Genomic DNA, 24,166 nt, shown 5'->3' with positions numbered 1-24,166 from the left:
TACTGATCTTTACATTAAATCATTTTACAGTGTGCTGCTGCATGGGTGTTTTTAACTGTAACTGATCGATGCTGTTTCTGTTTCTTTATTATGCTGTTATTCCGCTTTTATTTTGCCTCTGTTGTTATAGTGATACTTTCCCCATTTTAAAATTTGCTTTTTCCTGTTATAGTTAACTGCCTTGAAAAGGGTTTTTTTTTTAAGTTCAAAGGCAGGATATATAGATGTAGATGATAGCTATAGATATAGCTGATATTGCTATTGACACAGACACACATGTATTAAAAAAGAATGCTTTGGCTAGCTTCCTCTGGAATCAGTGTCAAAACTGACAGTATCAGTGATTAAAACATTTATTCCAGTAAACACCTGCAGAGAGATTTACATATGCAGTTAATAAAGGAATTGACGTTGTTTTTTCCCCCAAATTGTTTCCTGAGCATCTTCAAAGCTACCAAAGGGGAACAGTGTACCACGTGTTCTGTCACTGGATTCTTTCAGGTCTTGAAGCTGGCACAAAAAATGCACCATCCTTCTGCCATTACATTGCAAGGTGAGCCACAGAGCAAGATAATCATATAGCATCACTACGTAGAAGTGCTGCAGGAAGAGAGAGCCGTGATCTTCTGTTGGAGCACTTCCTTTCCACACCTTGTTACGTTAACTTGAACAAGCCACTTGCTCACTCAACTTTCTGCAAACACAGATCATCCTCTCCTTCTACACTTCATCCTTCACTTCTCCACCTCTGGCTCCGCTCGGCTACTTGGTTCCAGAATGAAGCTGGCGGTGGGGTTTTTTAAAGAACGGGGACTCCAAGCCCAGGCTTGGAGGGGATGTAGCTCAACGACAGAGCACCTGCTTTGCCTGCAGAAGGTCCCAGGTTCATTTCCCAGAATTTCCAGGTAGGGCTAGGAAACCCTGGACAGCCGCTGCTAGTCAGTGTTGACAATACTGGGCTAGATGGACCAAGTCTGACTCAATATAAGGCAGCTTCCTGTGTTCCTGCTAGACAACCACCATCACATTATGGTTGTATTTCTCTTTACAAAAGATAATCCAGGCTTGCTCCAGCTGACCAAGAACACCAGAAATAGAGTGAGGAACAAAGGTTCACTGGAACTCCCTTGTCCAGCACCTTTAGAAACCAGTGACACTGACTTCCAGTGAACCTTTGTTCCTAAGAGCAAGACAACAACGGGTGTTTTTTTGTTTTGTTTTTAAATCAAGGTGTACTCTTCCCTCTTGCAGCAGGAAAACTTGAGATTTCTCTTGCACTGTGCTCAAAAGGTGCTGGAGTAATACAGTGTGCAAGAAAGATCCAAATGACATTGTTATTATGAAAATACTATGAAGTCCTTGTCAGTAGCACTGTGCAGATGTAGGTACAAAACCAAAAGTGTTCTTTGCACAGCAGGATGTGGATTTATGTCAGTGTGAGTTATTTCTGGGCGAGGGAAATAAAAGAATGACTCAACAACTCAGATGGGTGATGATGTTACTGTTCATTTTAGCCACAAACCAGCCAGGATGTAGACAGCTTCCCCTCTCTTCAAGCCCAACACATATGTTCTTTGGAGAGCTGCTGCATAAGCATCCTGAAACATCAGTGCTGGGCATGCACCTACAAGCAGGCACATGAGTCAAAAGAAAGTGTGCTCCGTGATGTTGGGGTGAGTGATTTTCAGACATCAGTTCCAATGCACATTAGGGCAAAGGATCTTGGACACCAAGATGGGCAGTTTGCTATCATACCATCACAATATTGAAACACCACCTCTTTATCCAAGAAGCCTATGGACACAAAAGTGTAGGAACGATGAGAACACAAGGAGCATGAAGAGCAACCAAGGCAAAGAAGGGATAGACGAGAACAAGAGATTCTTCTACCATCTTTCCTCATTCTTACCCACAGCTAGCTGGACCCCGATAGCCAGGAGGGGTATGGGGGGGGGAATCTAAGGCCCCTCAAGTGATGCCCTTGTACACTTTTTGTGAACCACTCAGAGAGCTTTGGCTAGTGGGCAGTATAAAAATGTAATAAACAAACGAACAAACAAATAAATAAATACACTTCGTTTTCCTGAATGTTTCATAGAACCATCACAAAAGCTTCCCAGACCACCCTGGACATTTGGCTTTCCCAGATGTTCCCAGAGTAGACTGTGTGAACCAGACTAATGCATTAACAAAAGAACTGAGCAAAGGGGATAAGGGATGCCTCCGGGCTGTGGTGCTGCATGTGAGCACACAGAAATCCTCAGCTGGTGCAGAAGCAGCCTACAAAGGCTGTGGAATCTGCTAAGGAATCTCTCATTATGCGTTGGTTTGTATCCAGACCCTGTCTTTCTAAAGAGGGCGAGGCTTTGTATGTATCTGGGGGTTTCCACGTGAGCATCAACTGAGAAAGAGCATCAGAACACATGGACAGAAAGCCTGTGATCTGGCTGGCAGCCTCCCCCAAAGGAAGTTCTTTGCTGGGGGGAAGCACCATCACTGAGCCATTTCCACAGCAGGCACCCACACAGCTACAGTGAAGAGACGTAGGTTTTATTGCGTTTTCACAAAACCACACTCCAAGGCTGAGTGCCAGATTACATCAGTCCTGATATAATCTTGGCTGGCAAGAGGCCTTCCTCACTGAATATGCGGTACACGGCAAAGAGAGAGGGAGAGAAATTAACACACACACACACACACACACACAAATCAGAACAACTCAACAATTTCTGGACAATCTCAAGCATGTACCATCTATACTACCTAGACACAAGAGCCAAATTAGACATTGCCAAGAGAAATAGAAGTTGTTATTGCTCCCTGTGTTTTTATTCTCTCAACCTTCTAATACAAACAACACACAAGTCCTATTTGGGCATTATCCTCCAGACCATTATGATCAAATGGCCTCCCAAATAATGTAACTGATTTATTTTCTGACTTTTCAGGAAAATATCTGTAAGTCAAGTCCAATTCTAAATCATGAGCAGGCGGATTCACCCATTCCCAGTTTATCAAATTGCAAACATGCCCTGGAGTTTCCTGGAGCTGGTATTCTATTCCACTAAGAGACAACACATATTATATATCCAGAGGGCCTCCAAATCATGGGAAATCATTGAAGGGCTCAGCAGGAGACCTCTCACACAACAGGCTGGCTCACATGTAATGCCAAAAGATGGCATCTTCAGGCTCAGGTGCTCCCTCCTCCCCTTGTGAAACCTGATTGCCTCCCGTGTTTCCTTGGTCAGACAAGCCATAGTTTGCTGTTACATCCAAATTGGCAAACTATGGTTTGCACTTGGCCTCCAAACCCAAATTGGAGAACGTGATTAAAAGCATGCAAGAGAAGGTGGACAACGCAAGTCCAAGAGTCACACCTTATTCCACCTGAACCTCACCTACTTCCTGTTTGAAGGCAAGAACAATTCTACACAGCGATTGAAAGGGGTAAAATATTATTCTTTGGTGTCTAACCTGTGCGATGAGACATTTGAGCTCAGTCCTCTCTACCTCCCAGGTAGCTTTGGCCTTGGCAAACTGTTGCTGCAGCTCGTTCATGCCTCTCCTTTCTTCACGCAGCTCTGTGCACAGTTCTTTCAAGATCACCTTCATGTCTGACAGGGTCTTGACGTACTCATTGGGCTTTGAGAAATACAAAAAGGAAAGAAGTAAGACTGCCATGAATCTTCAGGCTCAGGTGCTTCCTCCTCCGCTTGTGAAACCTGATTGCTTCCTGTGTTTCCTTGATCAGACAAGCCATAGTTTGCTGTTGGCAAACTACAGTTTGCATTTGGCCTCCAAACCCAAATTGGAGAACGTGATTACAGTCCTGTACAAGAGCAGCTGAGCCTGACCTAGGGAGACCTTTGCAGGAATCCCTAATGGAACAAGCTCCACAAATGCAGGTGTCCCTCGTTCCCCTGCCTCCCCACTACACCCCATCTCACCGTGTTCTGAGACCAGGTATCTCCAGTACAGGACTTGTTATCTGCTTGCTGCTGGGGATTCATCTCCTCCTCTTCGATCAGCAGGTACAGTTCTTTCATGCTGTTCACCTGGAAGGCACCGGACAGAGTGAGGACTGAATGGGCATCTGCAGTGGCTGCAGCCACATGGTGCTTCGTGGACAGAAAAGGACCTGGACAGAGGCTGGCCTACTGCAGGGGTGAGCACCTAACCCTAACCCTAACGCACTCCCAGAGATGGCTCAATGTCACATCATTACAACTCCTTTCATCAAGATGTTTTTAGAATGTTTTTTAGGATGTTTTAACAATGTTTTAATTCAGTTTTATGTATTTTACCATTTGCTGTTGTTCCCCACCTTGATCAAAATGGAGAGGCGGGTAAGAAATTATTATCATCATCATCATCATCATCATCATCATCATCATCATCATCATCATCCGCTCTTGGGCATTTCTGTACCAGGCACCTTTCAGTATATTTGTGCTTAGGCAGAATCATTATTTGGATTCCGGATGAAGCTGGCTTATAAAGGGGCTGTTGTTCCCAAGCCTGCCAGTGCTCAGCTGTCCACAGAGCATGTATTCTACTTTGATGAGAGATGGATTTGTTGCTCTGGTGGTAGTAAGGGTCTATTTAATGCATCGATCGGACTAGGCCTGCCTTCTCAAGGCTACTTGATAGAAACATATCTGTCAAGTAGAACAGTTGATCCATTTCTAACCAGGAGTGAGGATAGGATAGATGCAGGGTGGATTGGGGCTCACAGGCTAGGAAGTGGGGGTCGAGCTGCTGCTCTAGAGCACTTTTTGATTTTATTTATTTATTTAAAAATTTGGATCCTGCCCAGATTGTGCAGCCTTCTCTGCACTTTTGCAGCAAGCATTTTAATCTGAGACCCCCGAAAGTGCATTTAGGCATCCCTTCTGCTGCTTTTTTCTTGCATCACTTGTGAATGTTGTTCATGTGGTAGGATAATTCCTGGGAGGAGAAACAGAACGTAGACTCCAGCCAATGTAAACTCCACACATGTGTGAGGAACCTAATGTTTGCATTAGGAATCTAAAACAAAGCTGATTGTTTTGATCTGAAATTGCCCTGCATCTCAGTGGGCGACCTTGGCTACTTTGAGAAATGTAATCTACATTCTGAAGACTGGATAGCAGCTCTTGCCTCCAAAGAGCATATAAAAGATAGGAGGCAACGGATAAGTCTGAGTTGATATAAGCCCCATTCTTGGCATGCTTTGATAAAGCCCAAAGAGAGAAGCCATGACATCACCCATTCTTGTTATAAGTCAATCAAATACCTGCTTAAGGGCAAAGACCACAGTTCTCTGCTTTAATTAATGTTAATTGGATACCTTGACGTTTGTCCTACCTCCAAGAAGTCGCCTTTATTCTGTAGGACCTTCCCCTGCCTCCAATGCTTCAGGAACCACTTGAGCTTCATGAAAAGGAGCAAGAAATTCTGTTTGAACTGCTGGGATTCCTGCACCAGAAGGTTCTTCTCCTGGCTCCAGAACTTCTGCTCTAGTCTCCTCTGAAGGTTCAGACTCTGCAGCTCAAATTCTCGCCTCAGGAGGGCCTTCTGGTGATCCTCTTTCAGCTGATGAAGAACGGGAAGAGGCAGAAGACAAATGCATTAGACAGAGTGAAGTAACGTCAAGGCCAGCTACATGTTTCACTGAAGTAATTAAGAACTGTGGGCCAAAGAAAACCCAGGGGTGTAAACAGGGCCAGGGTCTGGGTAGGCATGGCTGGGCTGCTGCTGAGGTCCCACATCCCCACAGGGGCCCACTGACAAGAGCCCCCTGAACTCGCTCCTCCTCTTCACCATTGCAAGCTGCTTGTTCACCTGCCTCTCGCTCTGGCCCAGAGAATGGTGGTGGTGGAGGAGGAGGAGGAGGAGGAGAATAGATGCCACTGCCTGCTTGTTCACTGGCTCTCTGCCTGCCAAGCAGGCAAGTGGCAACAATGATGAGAAAAAGGACAAGGAGCAATAGTGGCTGGTGAGAAGGCAAGGCTCACTGAGGGAGGGCCCTCGTTGTGAGTGCCTTGTCCAAGGTCCCTCCAAAACATGGGGCTGGCACTGAGTGTAAAGGCAGGCACGTTTTCTTAAAAAGCAAAACTAGTCACACTGTCCATAAAAAAAAAATCCTAAGTCCATATTTATTAGCCAAAAATGTGTGATCTTTCAAGATCTCTTCACCAGGCATGATGTTACAAAAAGCAGGAAGGAGTGGGTGGGTGGGTGGAGGGGGGGAATAGGAGAAGAAGACAAAATGCTGACTCAGTGGTAGAGTCCCGGTATCAGAGCTCCAAGATGGAGTGGAGTCATTTTCTTAAGTTCACTTCAATTAGTTTCCATTTTGAGAAGACAAATTAGGCTTGTTATGGACTGATCCTGGGTAATGCACTCCCAGGAGGTGTCAGCTAGAGCCTTTGGTTCTTCCTTGGCAGCCAAAGAGGGCAGGACAGTGTTGTTCTGTGCTTTCATAGATTGCCTTCAGCTATGATATTCCTGAAGCAGTGGGAGGGACTGAGGCCTGCGCTAGAGAACTCTTGTGCATTTGCTGCATGCCGGTCTCATAGCCTGGAGAGTGGCTGCAGCAGGCAACTCGGACTGACCTGGCAGATTTTCTGGCTGAAGTTCTCTGCTTCCTCTTTCCTCAGCTGCCTCTCCTGGGACAGCTGTTCCTGTAGGCCCCTCAGGCTCTCATTAGCCTCTGAAAGAACCAGTTGCAACTCCTTGATCTGTGGGGACAGTTTAAAAGCCAAAAACAGTCAAAGGGGAAGATCCTCACAAAACTCTCCATGCATGCTGGGAGAAGGCCTCTCTGCCTCCCCCAAAAATGGCATGTGCAAAGCACAGCCACAGTCAGGCAAGGGGCAGCCTGGGCCGATGCTCAACATCCTATTCTTTCAGGGACCTGGTGCACATACAAACTTTCCCCACAATTTGTTATTTGCAGTGTTGTATGTGCATGTTTAAATGTGTCCAATGAATAGTGTGAGAACTCTAGAAAGTAACAAGAAGCAAGGAATTCTGGAAATACTGAGTCAACCTGGTATATTATTGGATGGATCCATTTATATTATAACTTCAAATTATACTTTAAATTTTATAGCCATTGAACACACCTAGCCCCAATAAACATGCAATACAACTTGAGTTTCAGACCGGCTCAGAAATATATTGTTGAGGCAAAGCCAGTATTGCTTCCCTACTGTTTACCTGCACTTCAGGTGTGTTAAATTAGCACCTACTGAGTTATTCTAAAGAATGGCTTCATATTCCACATGGGGTGTTGCCCTATGGCCATGTTGTGAAGAAACATGTAGGTAAACTAGCATATATGAACTCCTCTGGACGTGCACTGAGCCAAAGGAAGTGAGGCAGGTGGCTACTAGGAGGAGGGCTTTCTCCGCTGTGGCACCCCGGTTGTGGAACGAGCTCCCCAGAGAGGTCCGCCTGGCGCCTACACTGTACTCCTTTCGTCGCCAGCTGAAGACCTTTTTATTCACTCAGTATTTTAACACTTAATTTTAACTTAAATTTAAATTTTACTGTTTTAACTCTGTATTTTAATCTTATAACCAATTTTGCTGCGTGGTTTTATCCTGGTTGCGCTTTTTATACTGTATTTCGTAATTGTGTTTTTAACTTGTTGGATGTTTTTTGTGGTTTTAATTTTTGTGAACCGCCCAGAGAGCTTCGGCTATTGGGTGGTATAAAAATGTAATAAATAAATAAATAAATAAACAATTGAAAAACAACAATTTCCTAGAAGGAATGATTAAATCTTCCATCAAACCCAAAATTCTACATCCACAGTTTGAATCCCACAATGTAGATCTCATAAAAGGTTTACGGTGCCTAATAACACATGATACGAACAAGGGCAATATCATTATTATTTTTCAGCCCTGTGAAATGCATTGATCTGATATTTCAAGTTGGAGAAATTGCCTGCCTGCCTGCTTCCCCTCCTTTAGGAACATGGGCGCATACCTCAGACACATAAGAGTCCTTCTCCTCTGGTTGATATGACTTGTAGCTCCGGTCAAGTTCCATGTTGGGATCCACATCAATGGTGTTGTTGTTGTTGTTGCTGCTACTGTGGTACAGATCAGAGGTCCTGCTCTCTCCGACGTCCCAGTCTGGGGCCTCCCTAAAGTCAGACTGCTGCATGCATGGGCAAGTTAATGAGAACAAACCAAAAGAGCAGAAAAGAAAAGAAAAAACAAACAAAACAATGGGTCTCAGGAACAATAAAGAGAGCTACAAGACAACAAAAAGGATGAAGAGGAGGAGGAGCTTCACTACCGTGGCAGAAGACAAAGCGGAAAACAAAAGGAGACACAAAATGAGCAGACACGTGGGCTGGATTGTTTGGGGTGGGGAAAAAGAGAGAGAGGGGAAAAAATGTGCAAACACCAGTTATGGTGCCATGCGGTGCCAGGGGTGGGTTTGGGGCTACTTGGGGTTGGGGAGGGGACCAGTGCATGCACAAAAATAGAACTCTGAAAAATTGGAGTGTGCTTCAGGAGGTTGCAACCTGACAAACTTTCCAGAACCCTCCCTCCAAAGCAGAGACCTCTCTCAGGTCTTACCCTAGACTGGAACCCAGGTCCTGAGGATCAAACATGTCCTCAACTAAGCATGTCCTCAACAACGTGCACAAGAATCAAGCCAACGTCTGACCAGAAAGGCTGGAAACTTATGGATGTGCAACCAGACCCATAATTTGGTTGCAGAGCCACTTTCGAGCACCTTTCCAATTCTCCCCTCTATAGAGGCGAGTACAGGCAAGCTTTCCAATACAGCAAAAAAATACAAACAAATCTTCCTGAGATAGGCTCAACGAATCTCCAGAGAAGAGAAAAGGGCCCAGCACTAGAGCCCAATGGCTATCTTCTGATGCTCCAAGGGCTTGCGGAACAACTCTCCCAGCTTGCTGAACTAGCAATTGAGACAACACTCTGCATCAAGCTAGAAGTATTCTTTTGTGCTTCCCAGTCTTTCAGTTTTTATCAAAAAGGCCTTATTAGGACCAGTGCTTTCAAATACGCATGCTAGTATTAGGAGGAAATACAATCTAAGCCTTCTAAGATGGCAATCATTAGTATTCTCCATCCTTTGCACACAGAAAAGTGTCAGAGAGAGAGAGAGAGAGAGAGAGAGAGAGAGACCAAGTCCATTTGGAAAAAAATCTCCACCAGGTGAGTGGCACTCCTGGGTAATGTTTCAAGGTCTGCAGGAAAGCCCAGCAGCCTGCATTCAACAGCCACTCTCCCTCCTCCTCCTTCCAGGAGAATGTAGAGTTTAAAGTTAAACCACATCTCATTTGATTGACATCAAGTGTGAGTAGCTATAGAATTCAAAATCTCACTCCCTGTGTTTCAAATAAAATCAAAGGCACCAACTAGATGGGATTCATGAATGCTGCTCTAGGGGAGCAGCATTCTTTCTTCCCATGTACCACTTTCCCCAATGTAAAACTCCCCTCCCTCGCTGCTAATAGGTTAGTCTGGCAAAAAAGCAGGTACAGATAGTGTTCTTGTATCTCTTCCACCCTGACAGGGGAGGAGAGAAAGCTTTACAGTGGTGGGGGGAGGCACTGAGAATAAGGGATTAAAACATTCATTCTCCCAGAGTACAATTTTCCTATTCTGCAAAAACAGCAAGAAATTCTAATCCGTTCAAGGCCCTATTCCTGAATCATATCTACTTCGGACCTCACTTGCACCATTTTGAGGGAACTCGAAACTAGTCCATAACTTAAAACAGGAGTCCTCATCTGTAGCCAACATTTGGCCAATCATGCTTTTATATCTGACTTGGTTTAGCTGACACTTCATCAATGTATTTTCACATGGAGGTTACCATGTCAGACAAAAAACTTTTGCCTAGTAAGCTTCGGAGATTTTCAGAGATATTTGGGGCGGGGGGCTGCTTCAGGACAACTCTCTCCACATAAGAAAATGATCTGGAAAGATCCTTATGCATTGATCTCGCTACCACAAAAATAAATGCATGAGCTTGCCTATCAAATGAAAGCCCCCTCTGGGCAAGGACTGGACAACATCTCTGTTCTTGGCAATAAATCAATCTTCCGCAGTCGTCATAACACAGTATACATTTTTCTAGGCAATCCATCTCCTGTCCCTTGCACACTCTGCTAAACCAGAGTCCTATCTTGTCACTGGCCTCAGTTCCATGCAGTGAGCCAGTTGTTAGTTTGTCATTTCACTCTGAGGAGGCAGAAAAGGGAAGTTACATTAACAGGGTCAGGTTCTGGTTTGTTAAAGCAGGAGAAAAACAGCATGGCAAATAAAGCAATAATCACTGCAAGGGAATCACTGTCAACAACTCGGGGAAATCCTCACCTGGAATTCAGAGCCATGCCCTTTCCGAAGAGCTTCTTTCGTGGAATCCTGGGAACTGCAGCTTGGCAGGGAGTCCTTCTGGTCTTTCAGGCCATCTCCAATGTGGTCCACCTTCCTCATGAAGGTGTTCAGCTCCTGCTGGAGGACCCCGAGCCGCATCAAAATGGCATTGATCAGCTTAGAGTCCGTGGTGCCCTCATTATCCATGGCTTCGCTCAAAACCAGCTCAGCGCAGTCATTGTCCATACAGAGCTTGAGGCTGGAGGTAAAGCCGTTGGCATCGGAGATCAGGACATCGATGGCTTTGCTGACCAGCGCTGCCTGGTCCCTGATGTCAAAGAGGGTCTCAAAGTCCTTGGATTTGAGGAACTTGCTGGGGCTGCTGCTTTCCCGAGACTTGCTAAAACCATTGCCGGGCACTCTCTCCTTGGCGTCGTTCTCTCCCCCAACAGGCACCTCTCTCCAAAGCGACGTTGGAACGCACTGGGCAGAGTCGCCTGCCTCAGCATCCGTCTCCAGCATGGGCCGGTTGCTCTGGCAAGAGGCAAGGTCGCAGCGCTGCAAGTTGGAGAGCAGCACGCGGTTCTCATACTGCAGCTTCTTGACCTTGCCACTGAGTTCATTGATCTGCACCTTGGCAGTGGCCAGTTCTTCCTGGGAGGTCTCGCTGATCACAGAGCAGCTGTCCTCAGACAGGGTGATGTCCAGGTCATGATCAGATTTGTACTTATTGAGCTCGTTCATGAGGAGCTTGTTCTGCTCCTCTAGCTCCATCAGTGAGCGCCGCAGCAGCTCCGCTTCCTCCTCCACAAACTGCAAGTGCCGTCGGAGCTCCGCCACGCTCTCCCCAGAGTCCCCGCAGTTGGTCATGGAAAAGGCAAACTGGATGTCTGCCCCTAAGAGTTCTTTATCCCCTTGCCCCTTCATGTCATCCATCTCTGCCCTCAATCCTCGGTTCTCCACCTCAAGCTCTACTATCCTTCGGCTCAAGATGTTGGCTTCTTCTTCAACAAGCTTCAGGTGGACCTTCAGCTCTGCCTCTCTGGAATGAGGGGAGTCAGCCAACTCCTCGATGGAGAGGGAGCTTTCCAGGTCCCCGTACAGGGACCGATATTTTGTCAGCTCCTCCTTCATACTGTCGTTCTCTTTGGCTAACTTTGTCAGTTTCTTGCACATGAGAGCAGACTCCTCCTTGGCAAAATGCAATTGACACTTGAGATCTGCGTTATCCTCCTAGGATTCAGAAAGAGACAGAAAGTGGAAGCATCACAAAAAGCGGCACTATTGGCAAGCTACTCTGTGCTAAAAAGATTATCGCTGACATCTCTCTTATGGCGCAAGGGCTACAACCGACATGCTGCATTCATGCAGTTTATTATATTTATATCCTTGTCACACAGGGAAGCTAAGGGAAGAAAAACTGCAAACTGTTTGTTTCCAGTTAACAACCTCTTTAACTCAATGACCACAGAATACTGTTCTGCTTCCCCGTTGCTTTAGCAGTGGAAAGTTTGGCATACCCTATATAAGAACCATTCTCTTTGGGTTGAGATCGCACTGTAATGTCGATTTTACCCTATCTGAGACAATTGTGCGGGTCTTCCTATATTACAGATTTCATGGGTTCAATACAAGTTCAGTGCATATATCTGTAGTGTACCCCAAACCATGTGAGGTGGATCCCGTGGATCCCCCACATGGTGAAATAACAAGCAAACAAACAATATTTCAAAAACATATACCCTGCCCTATCAGCTTACCTCTTAGGGTGCAAAAATAGCAGTAGCGGCATAGTTAAAAACCACCAAGTTAAATTAATCAGCTAAAAACAGCAGAAAAATAACAAGTGAAACCATTGTAGACCATTTGCTAGATGTGTAGCATTAGGGATTTTATAAATAATAAATCAATAAACAACAACTCCTAGCTACTATAATATTGGAAGCAGCTCTTCATAAAAATTTGCTTATTCCTAGAAAATGCTAGGAAAGCAGCTAAAAGCACAGACAAGGAGACACCTTGGATAGCTCCTTTAGAATTCTGACTGGTTCTGACTAAATCTTGGAGCAGATTCACTGCCTCACTGACATTGGAGCCACCAGTTTCCACCCTCCCTACTCACCATTGTTATGTTGTGATAATAAGGGTTGAGCTGCTCTATATCAGATGGTTAGCAAGTTAGGAAATGTCTCAGATGCAGCAACATCTCAAGGCACGCTCCCCCCACCAAATACTTGATTGATTGGCCTCCATTTTATGTTTCCAGAGGGTTAAGTAAGACCTGAATAGTTTCAGTTCAGGGGAAGTCTGGCCAGGGACACCAACGTAGGAAAACATTAACTGGGGTGGTTTCTCATTCGAAACTGGTAGGCCCTTCAGAGCTCCATGGCACAAGGGGCAGGTAAGGTCATTTATTATTATTATTATTTATTTATATAGCACCATCTATGTACATGGTGCTGTACAGAGTAAAACAGTAAATAGCAAGACCCTGCCGCATAGGCTTACATTCTATTAAAATCATAGTAAAGCAATAAGGAGGGGAAGAGAATGCAAACAGGCACTGGGTAGGGTAAGCAGGCACAGGGTAGGGTAAACTAACAGTATAAAGTCCAAACAGCATCAAGTTTTAAAAGCTTTAGGAAAAAGAAAAGTTTTTAGCTGAGCTTTAAAAGCTGCGATTGAACTTGTGGATCTTAGATGTTCTGGGAGAGCGTTCCAGGCATAAGGGGCAGCAGAAGAAAATGGACGAAGCCGAGCAAGGGTGTTCCATCTTGCTAGCTCAGCCCTCAAGGTACAATGATCACCCTTTTCTATTCCTGGAAACCTGCCCTTTGGATTATGTTCTGTAGAATACAAACAGAATGGCCAAATCTTGCAACAGAACAGCTTTGTCTGCAGTCCGTAGCACTGCTCACCTTCTCAAACTTGCTTAAACCTTCTGAGACACACATACTGCATTTTTAAACTGTATAATTTACATCAATAATCACAAATTCTGTTAGGAAAGTGGCGGGGGGAGGCTTGTTTTCTCTATGAATTTAAACCACCAGAGGTACATTTTCAGAACACAAACTGGTTTTTGTATGGCTCCTTAACAAGCACGGCTTTGTCGTAGTCCAGCTCCTTAAGCGATTGGTCCTTCATGCAGTTCTCTAATTAAGGAGAGGTGAAAGAGAGAGGAAAAATGTTCCTTGATTCCAAAACTATGGTAGAAAAAAACCTATCCTTTCTCAAATTGATCACCAGTTAGCCAAGACTCTCATTAGTATCCATTAAAATACATGTGCAGTGTAATCCTATGGTTATCCACTCAGAAGTAAGCCCCACTATGCCCAATGGAACACTCCCAAGGTAAGTATGGGTTGCAACTCCAAAACCCAGGTCCTAACACAGGCTTAAGGAACACCATCTATACCAGGTGAAGAGAGTGCAGGATCTCCAGATTTGTTTTAAAAAATGGATCTGACACAGACCAATATTCCTTGCTTAACCCCAAGTGCAGCAGATAGTGTGCTACGATATGACAGAAAGACCCAGTTTGCATGATTAAAACAGGCCACCATGGCTTATTTAAGCCATGGTGGGCTGCACTGCCTGCCCGCTGAGATTTAAATATCCAACACCCGGCTCCAGCTTCTCATGTTGTGTTAAACAACCTTCACACAACCCATGGTCTGTTGTTATGTTATGCGAGAGGTGAAGTATAAAGTGTTGGTTATCACCTTTAAAGCCCTACATGGTTTGGGTCCAGGTTACTTATGGTATCACCTTTTCCTGTACAATCCACCCTGCACACTCAGGTCCTCTGGGAAGAATCTACTTCAGTCAGTCAAAGTTAGGCTGATGGGTATTACCCAGAGGACCTTCTCTTCTGCTGCTCCCAGACTGTGGAATGGCCTTCCAGAGGAGACTCATCAATTTAACAGTCTACTAGCATTCAAGAAAGCTATAAAGACGGATCTCTTCCGGCAGGCCTATCAAGTGGAATTTTAAGATGTTTTAGAATGTTTTTCGGATGTTTTTAACAATGTATATTATGTTTTAATTCAGTTTTATGTATTTCATATTTACTGTTGTTCCCCGCCACGATCAGAATGGAGAGGCAGGAATTATCATTATTATTATTATTATTATTATTATTATTATTATTAACCCTTGCGTAACCTCCAACGCCTTTGCCGGGCATTCAAGGTTCAAAATGACGGCCTGTCTGCCCACACCAGCAACAGTGGGTCATTAGATCATACGAACTGGCCAAATGTGAATGAAAACCCACTGTTAATCACTTTAAACAGACTTGTCCCTGAATTGTTTTCTCAATGCAAATCACCTCTCCGCTACCAGCAGTTGCTATTAGCTACAGAAAGGAAACCACACAGGTATCTATTGTATCCTCCACAACTAATCGCCAGTGCAGGGGGGCAATTTTCATATGGGGAGGTGAGGTCGTTAACCTTCCCCCTCCTCCAGCTTCCAAAGAAAGATAACGTTGCAATGATTAAGACTTGCAATCACTCAACTCAGAAAACAGGCGAGAGCTAGCTCTGGCTGCATCAAATTCAAGACTATCTGCCATTCCTTTCTGTCTAGCACCAAATTTCCCACCAAAAGGCTTAAACTCAAGTGATCGCTAAAAGCAAGGTGCTTAGCCTACCTTCTGGCACGTTGGCTTTAAATATGCACAGAAGTTTTTTTTCCTTTTTTTACACTGAGCAGCATCATTTCCTGACCTATAGTATAAAGAGGTACAGCCAGGAAAGAATGTTCTACATGCTTGTTCTGTACATTTGAATCTTGGTGGGGAGTTGAAAAGGATAAAATTCCACCTTGAGTCAAGGGAGCAGAAGTGATGACCTACTGGCCTTTTGGAAGGGGGGTGTTATCATTCTATGACTTGCTCCTCAATAAGCCCTGCAGAAGAAACCAAAGCGAATTCTCGTCAGTTAACTTTCACTTGAAGACACAGCAACATGCAGAAACGGAGGGAAACAGTTGCCTTTGAGAAGCCCCATGGCATGATGGGACATGAGGAAGTCAGCCTGTACAGTCATTCCAAAACAGAGAGCAAAATGTGACTAAAGCACTGTCTCTATATAAACATTGCTAACAGTTAGTTCTGTTCGCATTCTTGCAAAAGAGGAGAGCAGGGAGAAATTTCAGCTCTGTTCTTACAGACTTTCCAACACCCCCCAGCCAAGCCCCTAATCCATTAGGAAATATTATACACTTTGGAGATGTCTTTGCTCAAACTCCCTGTGGCACTACAGGGATTTGAATTTTTTACCCTCAAGGAATATTATCTCATAAAAAGTGACTGTTGGTTATAAAATTAGTTCATTTCCTGTTTCCATAGCTGAATGAGGGAGAGAAAACTTTGGCAAATTCTTCCCCAGAAAAGAAACTCTCCACCAGGCACTCAAGACCTCCTTTTCCAGATGTCCAGTACAGTGTGAGCATTCAGTTGCAACTGTCACGCCTGAGATTGCATCAGCCACAGTTGAAAAATGCAGCTATTATTAACACTCTAAAATGCCCTACATTGTTGTATTATGCTTACAAAAATTGACTGCACCAGAACTCCATCAGAAATTCACTGGACAGAAGAAGAAAAAAACCCTCCCCTGAAAGAGAAGGGAAACAGTAACTGTGTGAAAATTCATGCTCTCTCAGGACTTTGAGCACACCCTCCACATTGCGATTCAATGGCAGCCTTGCTGGAAAAAGAAATTTATAACCCAGAATGCTTCTGGGGCCTAATTTTCAAATACTCAGCATCCTTCACAGGGTTCAATTGTCAAGAAGATTTCACACTAAGGACAGACGGATATGAGAATGGGCATTTCAACTGCTCCCAGCATTTGGTGCCTTATTACCAAGTAAGACATTTTGGAAAAGTTCCCCTCAGAACTAAGTATGATGTCCTGGGAGAGAACTATTACCTGCACCAAACTCAAGTTGAGAGTCATGCAACTGGTGCTGCCCAAGCAACCCTTCCCATGGTCTCCTTTTATACAACTTATTGTACCACCAAGGATGAAATGTGGCTTCTTTGGTTGTGAGGGGAAAGTACATATTGCATCCATACATACTAATTGTTCCTTATGATAATTCCGTTTAAGGTGTTTTTATACTGCTCTACATGAATATTTATCACATGGCAGTTTACAAAACAGTACTAAAGATATACAATAAAACTCAGAGGAACAAAAAGACAGGAACGTCACGCAAGTGGTCAGGGGATAGCAGCTTTACAAAGCAAAACTTTAAACCGCTCCCAATAGGTCCTACTCCAATCTCTTCTGATAGTCCCACCCATGAGTACTCATGTATCTACAACTCCTTCATATACTTCTTTGGACCTTCCATCCCTTTTTCTCCACACTACTGATTTAAATACAATCTTTTTAAGCATCACTTAAAATATGCATTTCAGCATATTGCACAAAGCATTTAAATTGAGCTCATTTTGTACAGATAATAATAATAATAATAATAATAATAATAATAATAATAATGAAAATTCGGCCAAAGAGCAGAATTTGGCATTTGAGGCATAGAATTCCTAAACCCCTCCAAATGGAAAGCCAATTTCCAGGGAAAGTTGAATTATATTTTACTGGTCTACAACAACTGCTACAACATCAATCTGGCACTACCATTCACACAGATGGCAATCAAGGACCCTCACACAGAAGATAGATGGGTCTTGTAATTTCCTGCTAAGGTTCTTTGCATTTCAAAGGAATCATACAGTGCAATACGGCAGGACAATAGAGGAAGTCTAAGAATTCTTAGGAAGAGAGAGGTGATTCAGAATTCAAATCAAACTGACTCAAATCGCAGTGCACAATCTTTCTCCTACAGCTAACCCTCCCTATACATAACTGTTCTCTTTCCTCAATAAAAGAAGTGTCAGGGTGGGAAACAACTGATGCAACACTGACTAGATCATTCTTTCAGATGTTCACACAATGCTTGTATAAGTGTACAAATGGAACATCTTCAAAATACTATTTCAAATATAACAACATTCCTACATGGAAGGCACTTCACGTGGATTGCCTAGCATTTAAGCTTTGCTTAAAACTCACACATATGCACACAGTTGACAACCGTACCCAGGGGGTGTGGTGTCCCCCTCATCTTTTCAACAACATTAAGCTGCGGCAAATGTCACAGCACAAACAGGGGCACCAGCCTTGGTCCCAGTATACAAGAGCTTGAGGAAGGCTGATTATCATGAACCACCACATCTCTCTGATTATTTCTGCTAGGAAGATAAAGCTGCTACTACTGGAACCTGTTCTGCACTATAAACATGTAGGCATATATCTTTCTTCCCAAGGTCATTGAGCAAAACATGACTATATCAGCAAAGCGAAAATCAGGAAGGTGCTACCAATTTCAAAAGAACTGTGCATATATTCCCCAGCTATTGATCTAACAAATGGTTGTGCACAGAATACAAGATCGATTTTGGCCTCGGTGCTGGCTTAGAGAGGGGCATAAACTCAATTTAAAAATTACCAATGAAATGCAACGGACCGGAATTCGTTCCAGCCCTCATTTTGCTCCTCCACCAAGCTATTTCCTTTGCATCACTGCTTCTTTCTAATGCCACCCCTTGGCGTTGTTGCGGGGGATTTGAATAATGTATTCCAGATATTTCACTGCCATTCAGGGTCAGCCAATTTGCTGCTGAGCATTTAACCACAGCAATCCAAGAGTCAAACCCACACACCACTAAAAAATGCTGCGAACCTGTTATTCTTCTACTTGATTAAAATGTGGCCATTAGCTTTCTATATATATAAAAGGAATTGCACAAGCAACAAAACAAAAGTTTCAACATCAGCTTTGATCCTTTGCATCATGGCATCAACCAACTGTACTTAAGAGCAAATAGAAGGTAATCCCCCTTCCATTTGTCAGCAAGTAAAAAAAAATCTTATTTAGCAGAGCATGTTGCAACTGGTAAATATGCTGAAGCAGGTGGAAATGCTAAGACATTTGAAAATGTACAGGCCAGTTGCCCATTCCGAATCAGAGCTAAAGTTATTACAGCACACACCTCTGCTTGAACTGTAACAGCTGAAGTGGCATCTTATGCAAGGTAAGCAAGGAAGAGTATTCTGCCCTGCTTGCCTACCAAAAAACAAAAACCCTGCTTACCCCATGTATTTCTAGGATGGGATCATTTCCCATGCTTTCATGATGACATGAGATCCAGGGTGGTGTAGTGGTTAGAGGGTTGGACTGGGACTCAGGAAACCCAGGTTCTAGTCCTCACCTAGCCATGAAGCTCAATGAGTGACTTTGGATACTATCATTGCCAGCCCAAATGTACATAACGAAGCTACCTTATACCATTGTCAGTACACTGGTCTACCTAGCCCTCTACTATCTACTCAAACTAATAGTCAACCTCCAGGATTGAGGTTGCAATCTTTCTTATTCCTGCTACCAGAGTTCCTTTTTATTGGAGGTGCCAAGGACTGAACCTGGGACACATGTTGCTACCACTAAACTACAAGTCCTCTCTTGATGAGGTTAAGAGAACAGGAAAGCTGTCCTTGAGTATCAGATTAAGCAACTTGATTTCTGTCCCAGTAGCCAGCAGTGCAGCCTTTAAGCTAAGCACATGTTGTGAGATGCGCCTTGCAGAAGGTTAGCTATCGTGGGAAACCTATTGTATTCAATACACACCTGGGCAGATGACTTCTTGTCTGTTTTCCCAAGGGAGCGTGATCCTCTTTTCTTCAAAGAATTCTGAAACAAAAGAGAGAACAGATTAATGCATATGATGGCAGAGCACTATTAACTGACATGGATCTCTTAATGAAGTCCTCCTTTTCCATAACCATGAGTACCATAACCACTTCACATATATACCCAACTCTCTGGTGAAACTGACATGGTTGCAGTCAATTTCCCCAGTATGGATTCCCTCACCACCCCCACACACAACAAGAGCATGTCTATTCTCCAATGCAAGCGCACATACTAAAACTTCAGTGAGATTGACAAGACTTTTCTTCAACCTTTTCTATTTTATGGGAATCAAGAGGTGGGGTGAACCTGAAAGGGCTTTTCCTGACCTTTCACTTTCACCAGAACCCAGAGAAGGGGGGGTGGAATGGTGAAGGAAATAGCAATGGAGCAGACAGTCTGGTAAAAATAACATGTTATTAACCATCACCTGACACATCACATTGGGGTTAAATTCAAATCTAGTTTTTGGGCAGTGTGCATCAGCATCTAGGGTAGGCAAGTGCAGTATATCTTATCCTACTTGTGCTAGAGTGTGCATATTGATATTTAATGCAGAAAAGACATGACCTGTGATCAGTAGTACTGTGCATTAATTGAAGCAGGGGAATATTCCCCAATGATCATGAAAGCCCTTGAAAATCAGTGTGTGATTCTGCCTGAAATCTGTCATTTTGATCTGGACAGACAAAATCTCTGCATGTGAGAGCAAAAGTATGACATAGGTCAATGACTCTAGCTTTCTAGACAAAGCAGGAAAGTAGGAACTACTTTAGATGAGATTCAACACAACTCCATAGCTAAGGGGTGCTGTCCAACATTCAAGGAGTAATAGAACACATCCTACAGAGAGGGAGGGTGAGATAGACGGAGGGGGAATAAAAGCAGAGTAGGAAATATGGTGCCACATCTGAGATATCAGGAGTTGGGATTTCTTTATAAAGGGTAGGAATTCTTTGCAGCTTCTTGATCATTCAGGCACAACCTAACACTTCACACCCAAGAGATGTGTTTTCAGGTTGGAGAAAAATGTAACTCACTGCAAGGCCCTTTTAAAGAGATTACATCTTAATCAGTTCAGCTGCAGCTGTGCAGATGAACCACCTTTGCAAGGCTCAGATGAAAACATAGCATTCTTTCAAGCAGGCAGATGATTACATCCTTATCCTTTCTAAGTCATTGGGCTCCTCGCACAGACTAGGGTCTCCTCCTCCTCTCCCATTTGCCTGTTTTGAAATAATTTAATCACTTGAGGAGCTAAAGATGGGCAAACAACTTTAAAATCACATCCACATAAAGTGCTACTCATTTCTCATGCAGCACTCCTCAATGAAAGAATGTTACATTTCTCAGCTCAGGAAAAGAAAGAAGATTTAAAAGGAACATGTGCTCACTGATAATTGGAGGAGACAATGTCTGCCTCTTGTTCTCTCTTTTTTTAAAAAAAAAATCAAAGGCTTTTGAAGCAGAATAATGTTCAAGAGACAGGGAGAGAAGATCCGGGGGATTCAATCTAGCTAACAAAGCAGATTTGTAAAATTTAAATGTATTTTGGTCTTCCAACAAAACCATACTGATACTGAGAAGTATGCAGAGAGTCTCTTTACTCTCTCAGTAGGTGGAGAACTGATCCTGGGGGAGGTCAATATTAAAGCCATCAAATTAGAACAAAACAGTTATATTTGCATTATGTTGTACAAGAACTGACAACATAAGGGACTCAGTGGATTGTTGAGTGTTCAGAATTATCCACATGCATGTGTTAATAATCCTCTGAATTGAAAATCGGAAAAGACACGGCTTAACGAACCATAGACTGAACCAAGTACTCAGCCACTTGTGTAAGAGTCCTGCTGGTTCAGACCAAAGGCCTATCTAGTCCAGCATTCTGTTTCAACAGAGGCCAACCAGATGCATATGGGAAACCCACCAACAGGGCATGAATGCCACAGTACCCTTCCACTCATATTCCCAGCAACTGGCATACAGAGGCATACTGTCCCCAAATACTGGAGAGAGAGAGATAATCATCCTGATTAGTAGCAATTGACAGACAAATTCATGGAAGATAAAGCAACCTCTAATCCCGTCTTATAATCGTCCAAGTTGGCAGCCATTACTACACCTTGTAACAGTGAATTCTATCGATCTGCTGCGTAAAAATGTACTTTGTTTTTTGTTTTGTGAATCTCTCATGATTTAACTTCATTGGATGACCTCATTGGGTTCTAGTATCACGACAGAAACATCTTTCTATGTACTTTTTCACACCATGCAAAATTTTATATATCTCATCCTTGTCCCCAATTGCATTTTTTTAAGCTAAAAAGCCCCAAACATCATAACTTTCACTTGTAGACTCTCATCCCCTGATCATTTTGGTTGCCCCTTTCTGCAGGTTTCCCACCTCTACAATATAACTTATTAATGATTTCCTGTCAACAGTGAGAGGGAGAGAAAGGGACTAGGGCCTTAGCTAGACCTACTGGTCTAGCGGGACGGAAAGGTGAAGATCTCGCTCTAATTTATCTTTGGGACATTCTCTACCTCCTTGTATGATAGCTAAACTCTACTCTTCTCTATTAAGGCATTTAAGAGACACTATAGTCACCTTTTCCTTTGGAACATATCACTTCAATGTTACTCATACAAATCACAATTTTTAAACTGAATATACAACATCATTGTGGCTTTTTCATTCATTTTACAAACACAGGAGCTGTGACAACCAATACAAGTGCCCTTTGTGAAAACAACTCGTCAAAACTGACAACTTTTGATGGAGGATGAAATAATGTATTTCACTTGAAGGCCACCACACAATGAGACTGATTTGCAGTAGGTTCAGGACAACAAAGGGGGTATGTCTTCACACAGTGCTTATGGAACCAGCTGCCACAAAAAGTGGCAATGGGCACTCATTTTCTAAATTTATAAACAAGGGAGTCTATCAACGACTCCATACCATGGCAGATAAGGAAGGATGGAGTTTCCAGAGGGAGGATGAGTACCATATGCTCAGGAGAAACAACCACAGAGAACTGTTGCCTTCATACCCTGCCTTGGTCTGATTCAACAAGGTGATGCTTATGTTTATATTCCAAAGGCACAAGAAAGGTACAATAATTTAAAGTGACTTATGAAACATCTCCTGTGCTTGATTTACAACCTCCTCCTCAACAACAACAACAACAACAGCAACTTAGTGCAGCCTGCTCCAACCTAGTGCCCTTCAGATATGTTGAACCATGATGACTGGGAGTTTCAGTCCAACACAATGGGAGTGCACCACATAAGGGAAGGCTGACTTAGTGTATCAGCTTATGTCAACCTCTGCCTCAGAGAAGTGGTCCACATTTGTCTTGGAGTATGGAGAGCTGGGCTTAAAGTTCCAGCTCAGTCCGGAATTCACTGGACAGAAATAGGTACATTGCTCATGCCCCACCTCTGCATCTGGAATAAGACACTCACAAGGCTGCTATAATGCTGACAAGGATTACAAGGCATTTGATGCACTAAAATTATCCTATTATTAGGTAACATGATCATTTTTATTGGGACATCTTTTGAAGCTCTGAAAGGCTTGTGAATACTCCCCGTCCCTAATTTATGTCTCTCTTCCTCCTCCTAACAAACATCACCCCTGCTGGAGAGCTGGAACATGGCCAGTGCTATTAAAGAGCTCCCTATAATGAAGCACGGAAAAGCCAGTCTGCCTTTCCCACCCTCCGACACCCTCGGAAAGTGTTTAGTAAACCAAGCTGAGAGATGCACATCAATAACTCATAACGTGGGTCGGAACGGTGTCCCTTGGACGCCATTCTGTCCACACACACTGAGCCAAAAACATTCACAAGCTGGTGCTAAAGCTCCCTAGCCAAGAAATACAGCTGTGAAATGTGAGCTGGGGCCTGTGCCAAGGCTCCAGAGATCCAGGACACTCCTATTAAGGACAAGCCTATTCTTCAAAAACAGCAGCTTCTCACAGCGGCTTGGCATGCCCCAGGCAGTGAGCTACAGGTCCCACAGAGGGGTATGGTATGGAGAGAGCAGCACAGAAATAGTGCTGGCTTGACCCCGGCTCCGGTAGAAATCCAACACATTCACACCACAACAGTAAATGATCCCTGGTAAGGTGGCTGAGCCAGCCATTCCATCTCCCACCCTCCACGGAAGCCAAAAAAAGAACATGCCAAGGATTTACCCACACGAAGAACACCATGCACAGCGAGCATCCTGTGAACTGGGGGATGGAGGCAAGCAGGCTCAGTGCGCTGGACCAAACAACTCAAGAAGCCCCTTCTGCAACAGCCCCACAATTCCTTTTCCTGTTTTAGCACTTCCAGCCCCCCATAGGGCACTGCAGCCCATGCAAGCACTCTCCATCAATTCCACAGTTGTGCTGCGATTGTGGGTTTTGGACACAGATTCCACCATCCCAAGAGTCTGAATTCTTATTCTTTAAAAGCTGAAGAGTATGGGGGTGATGATGCGTGGTGAAAGACCAGAAGGCAGAAGAGGTCAGAAGAGTTTTCCAGCACTCAGGGCTTAGGTCTTTGATGCCCTGCATAGCACAGCTCTTTGGCCCTCCCCATAGCTGCCAGAAGCAGAATTGTGCAAATAAGTGATTATAAGAACATAAAAAGAGACATGTCAGATTAGACCAAGGACCCATCTAGCCCAGCATACTGTTCACACAGTGGCCAACTACTGTGAGAAGCCCATAAGCAGGACATGAGTGCAACGGGACCCTTCCACCCATGTTCCACATCAACTGGTGCACATAGTCATACTGCCTCGGATACTGGAGATAGCACATAGCCAATCAGGACTAGTAGCCATTGATCGGCTTCTCCTCCAGAAATTTGTCAAATCCCTTTTAAAGACATCCAAATTGGTGGCCATCACTATATCCTGTGGGAGCAATTTCCATAGTTTAGCTCTGTGCTCTGTGAAGAAACCCTTCCTTTTATAGGCAGATGTGCAGAATACAAAACAGACTGCAGACTTTCCTCGGATCAGGCTATGGATCT

The 24,166-nt window shown here is 43.8% G+C and overlaps 1 protein-coding gene across 2 annotated transcripts in view; it reads right to left on the bottom strand.

Moving 5' to 3' along the window:
• MTCL2 (microtubule crosslinking factor 2) overlaps positions 1 to 24,166 on the bottom strand; it is an 87,958-nt gene that overhangs the window by 20,287 nt on the left and 43,505 nt on the right. Inside the window, exons 4-10 of one of the 2 annotated variants that reach the window (XM_063144911.1) lie at positions 19,071 to 19,133; positions 10,362 to 11,594; positions 7,984 to 8,157; positions 6,600 to 6,725; positions 5,350 to 5,577; positions 3,951 to 4,058; positions 3,478 to 3,645 (exon numbers count right to left, since the gene is read on the bottom strand). In XM_063144911.1, the coding sequence (XP_063000981.1) occupies positions 3,478 to 3,645; positions 3,951 to 4,058; positions 5,350 to 5,577; positions 6,600 to 6,725; positions 7,984 to 8,157; positions 10,362 to 11,594; positions 19,071 to 19,133 (2,100 nt within the window). The remainder of the gene's footprint in view (positions 1 to 3,477; positions 3,646 to 3,950; positions 4,059 to 5,349; positions 5,578 to 6,599; positions 6,726 to 7,983; positions 8,158 to 10,361; positions 11,595 to 19,070; positions 19,134 to 24,166) is intronic. The other variant, XM_063144901.1, reaches the window with a different exon arrangement.

This window comes from Elgaria multicarinata, chromosome 1 (assembly GCF_023053635.1).
Source record: "Elgaria multicarinata webbii isolate HBS135686 ecotype San Diego chromosome 1, rElgMul1.1.pri, whole genome shotgun sequence".
Lineage (NCBI taxonomy): Eukaryota > Metazoa > Chordata > Lepidosauria > Squamata > Anguidae > Elgaria > Elgaria multicarinata.
Note: the sequence above shows the minus strand (reverse complement) of the source record. Positions and strands in the feature narration are given on the sequence as shown.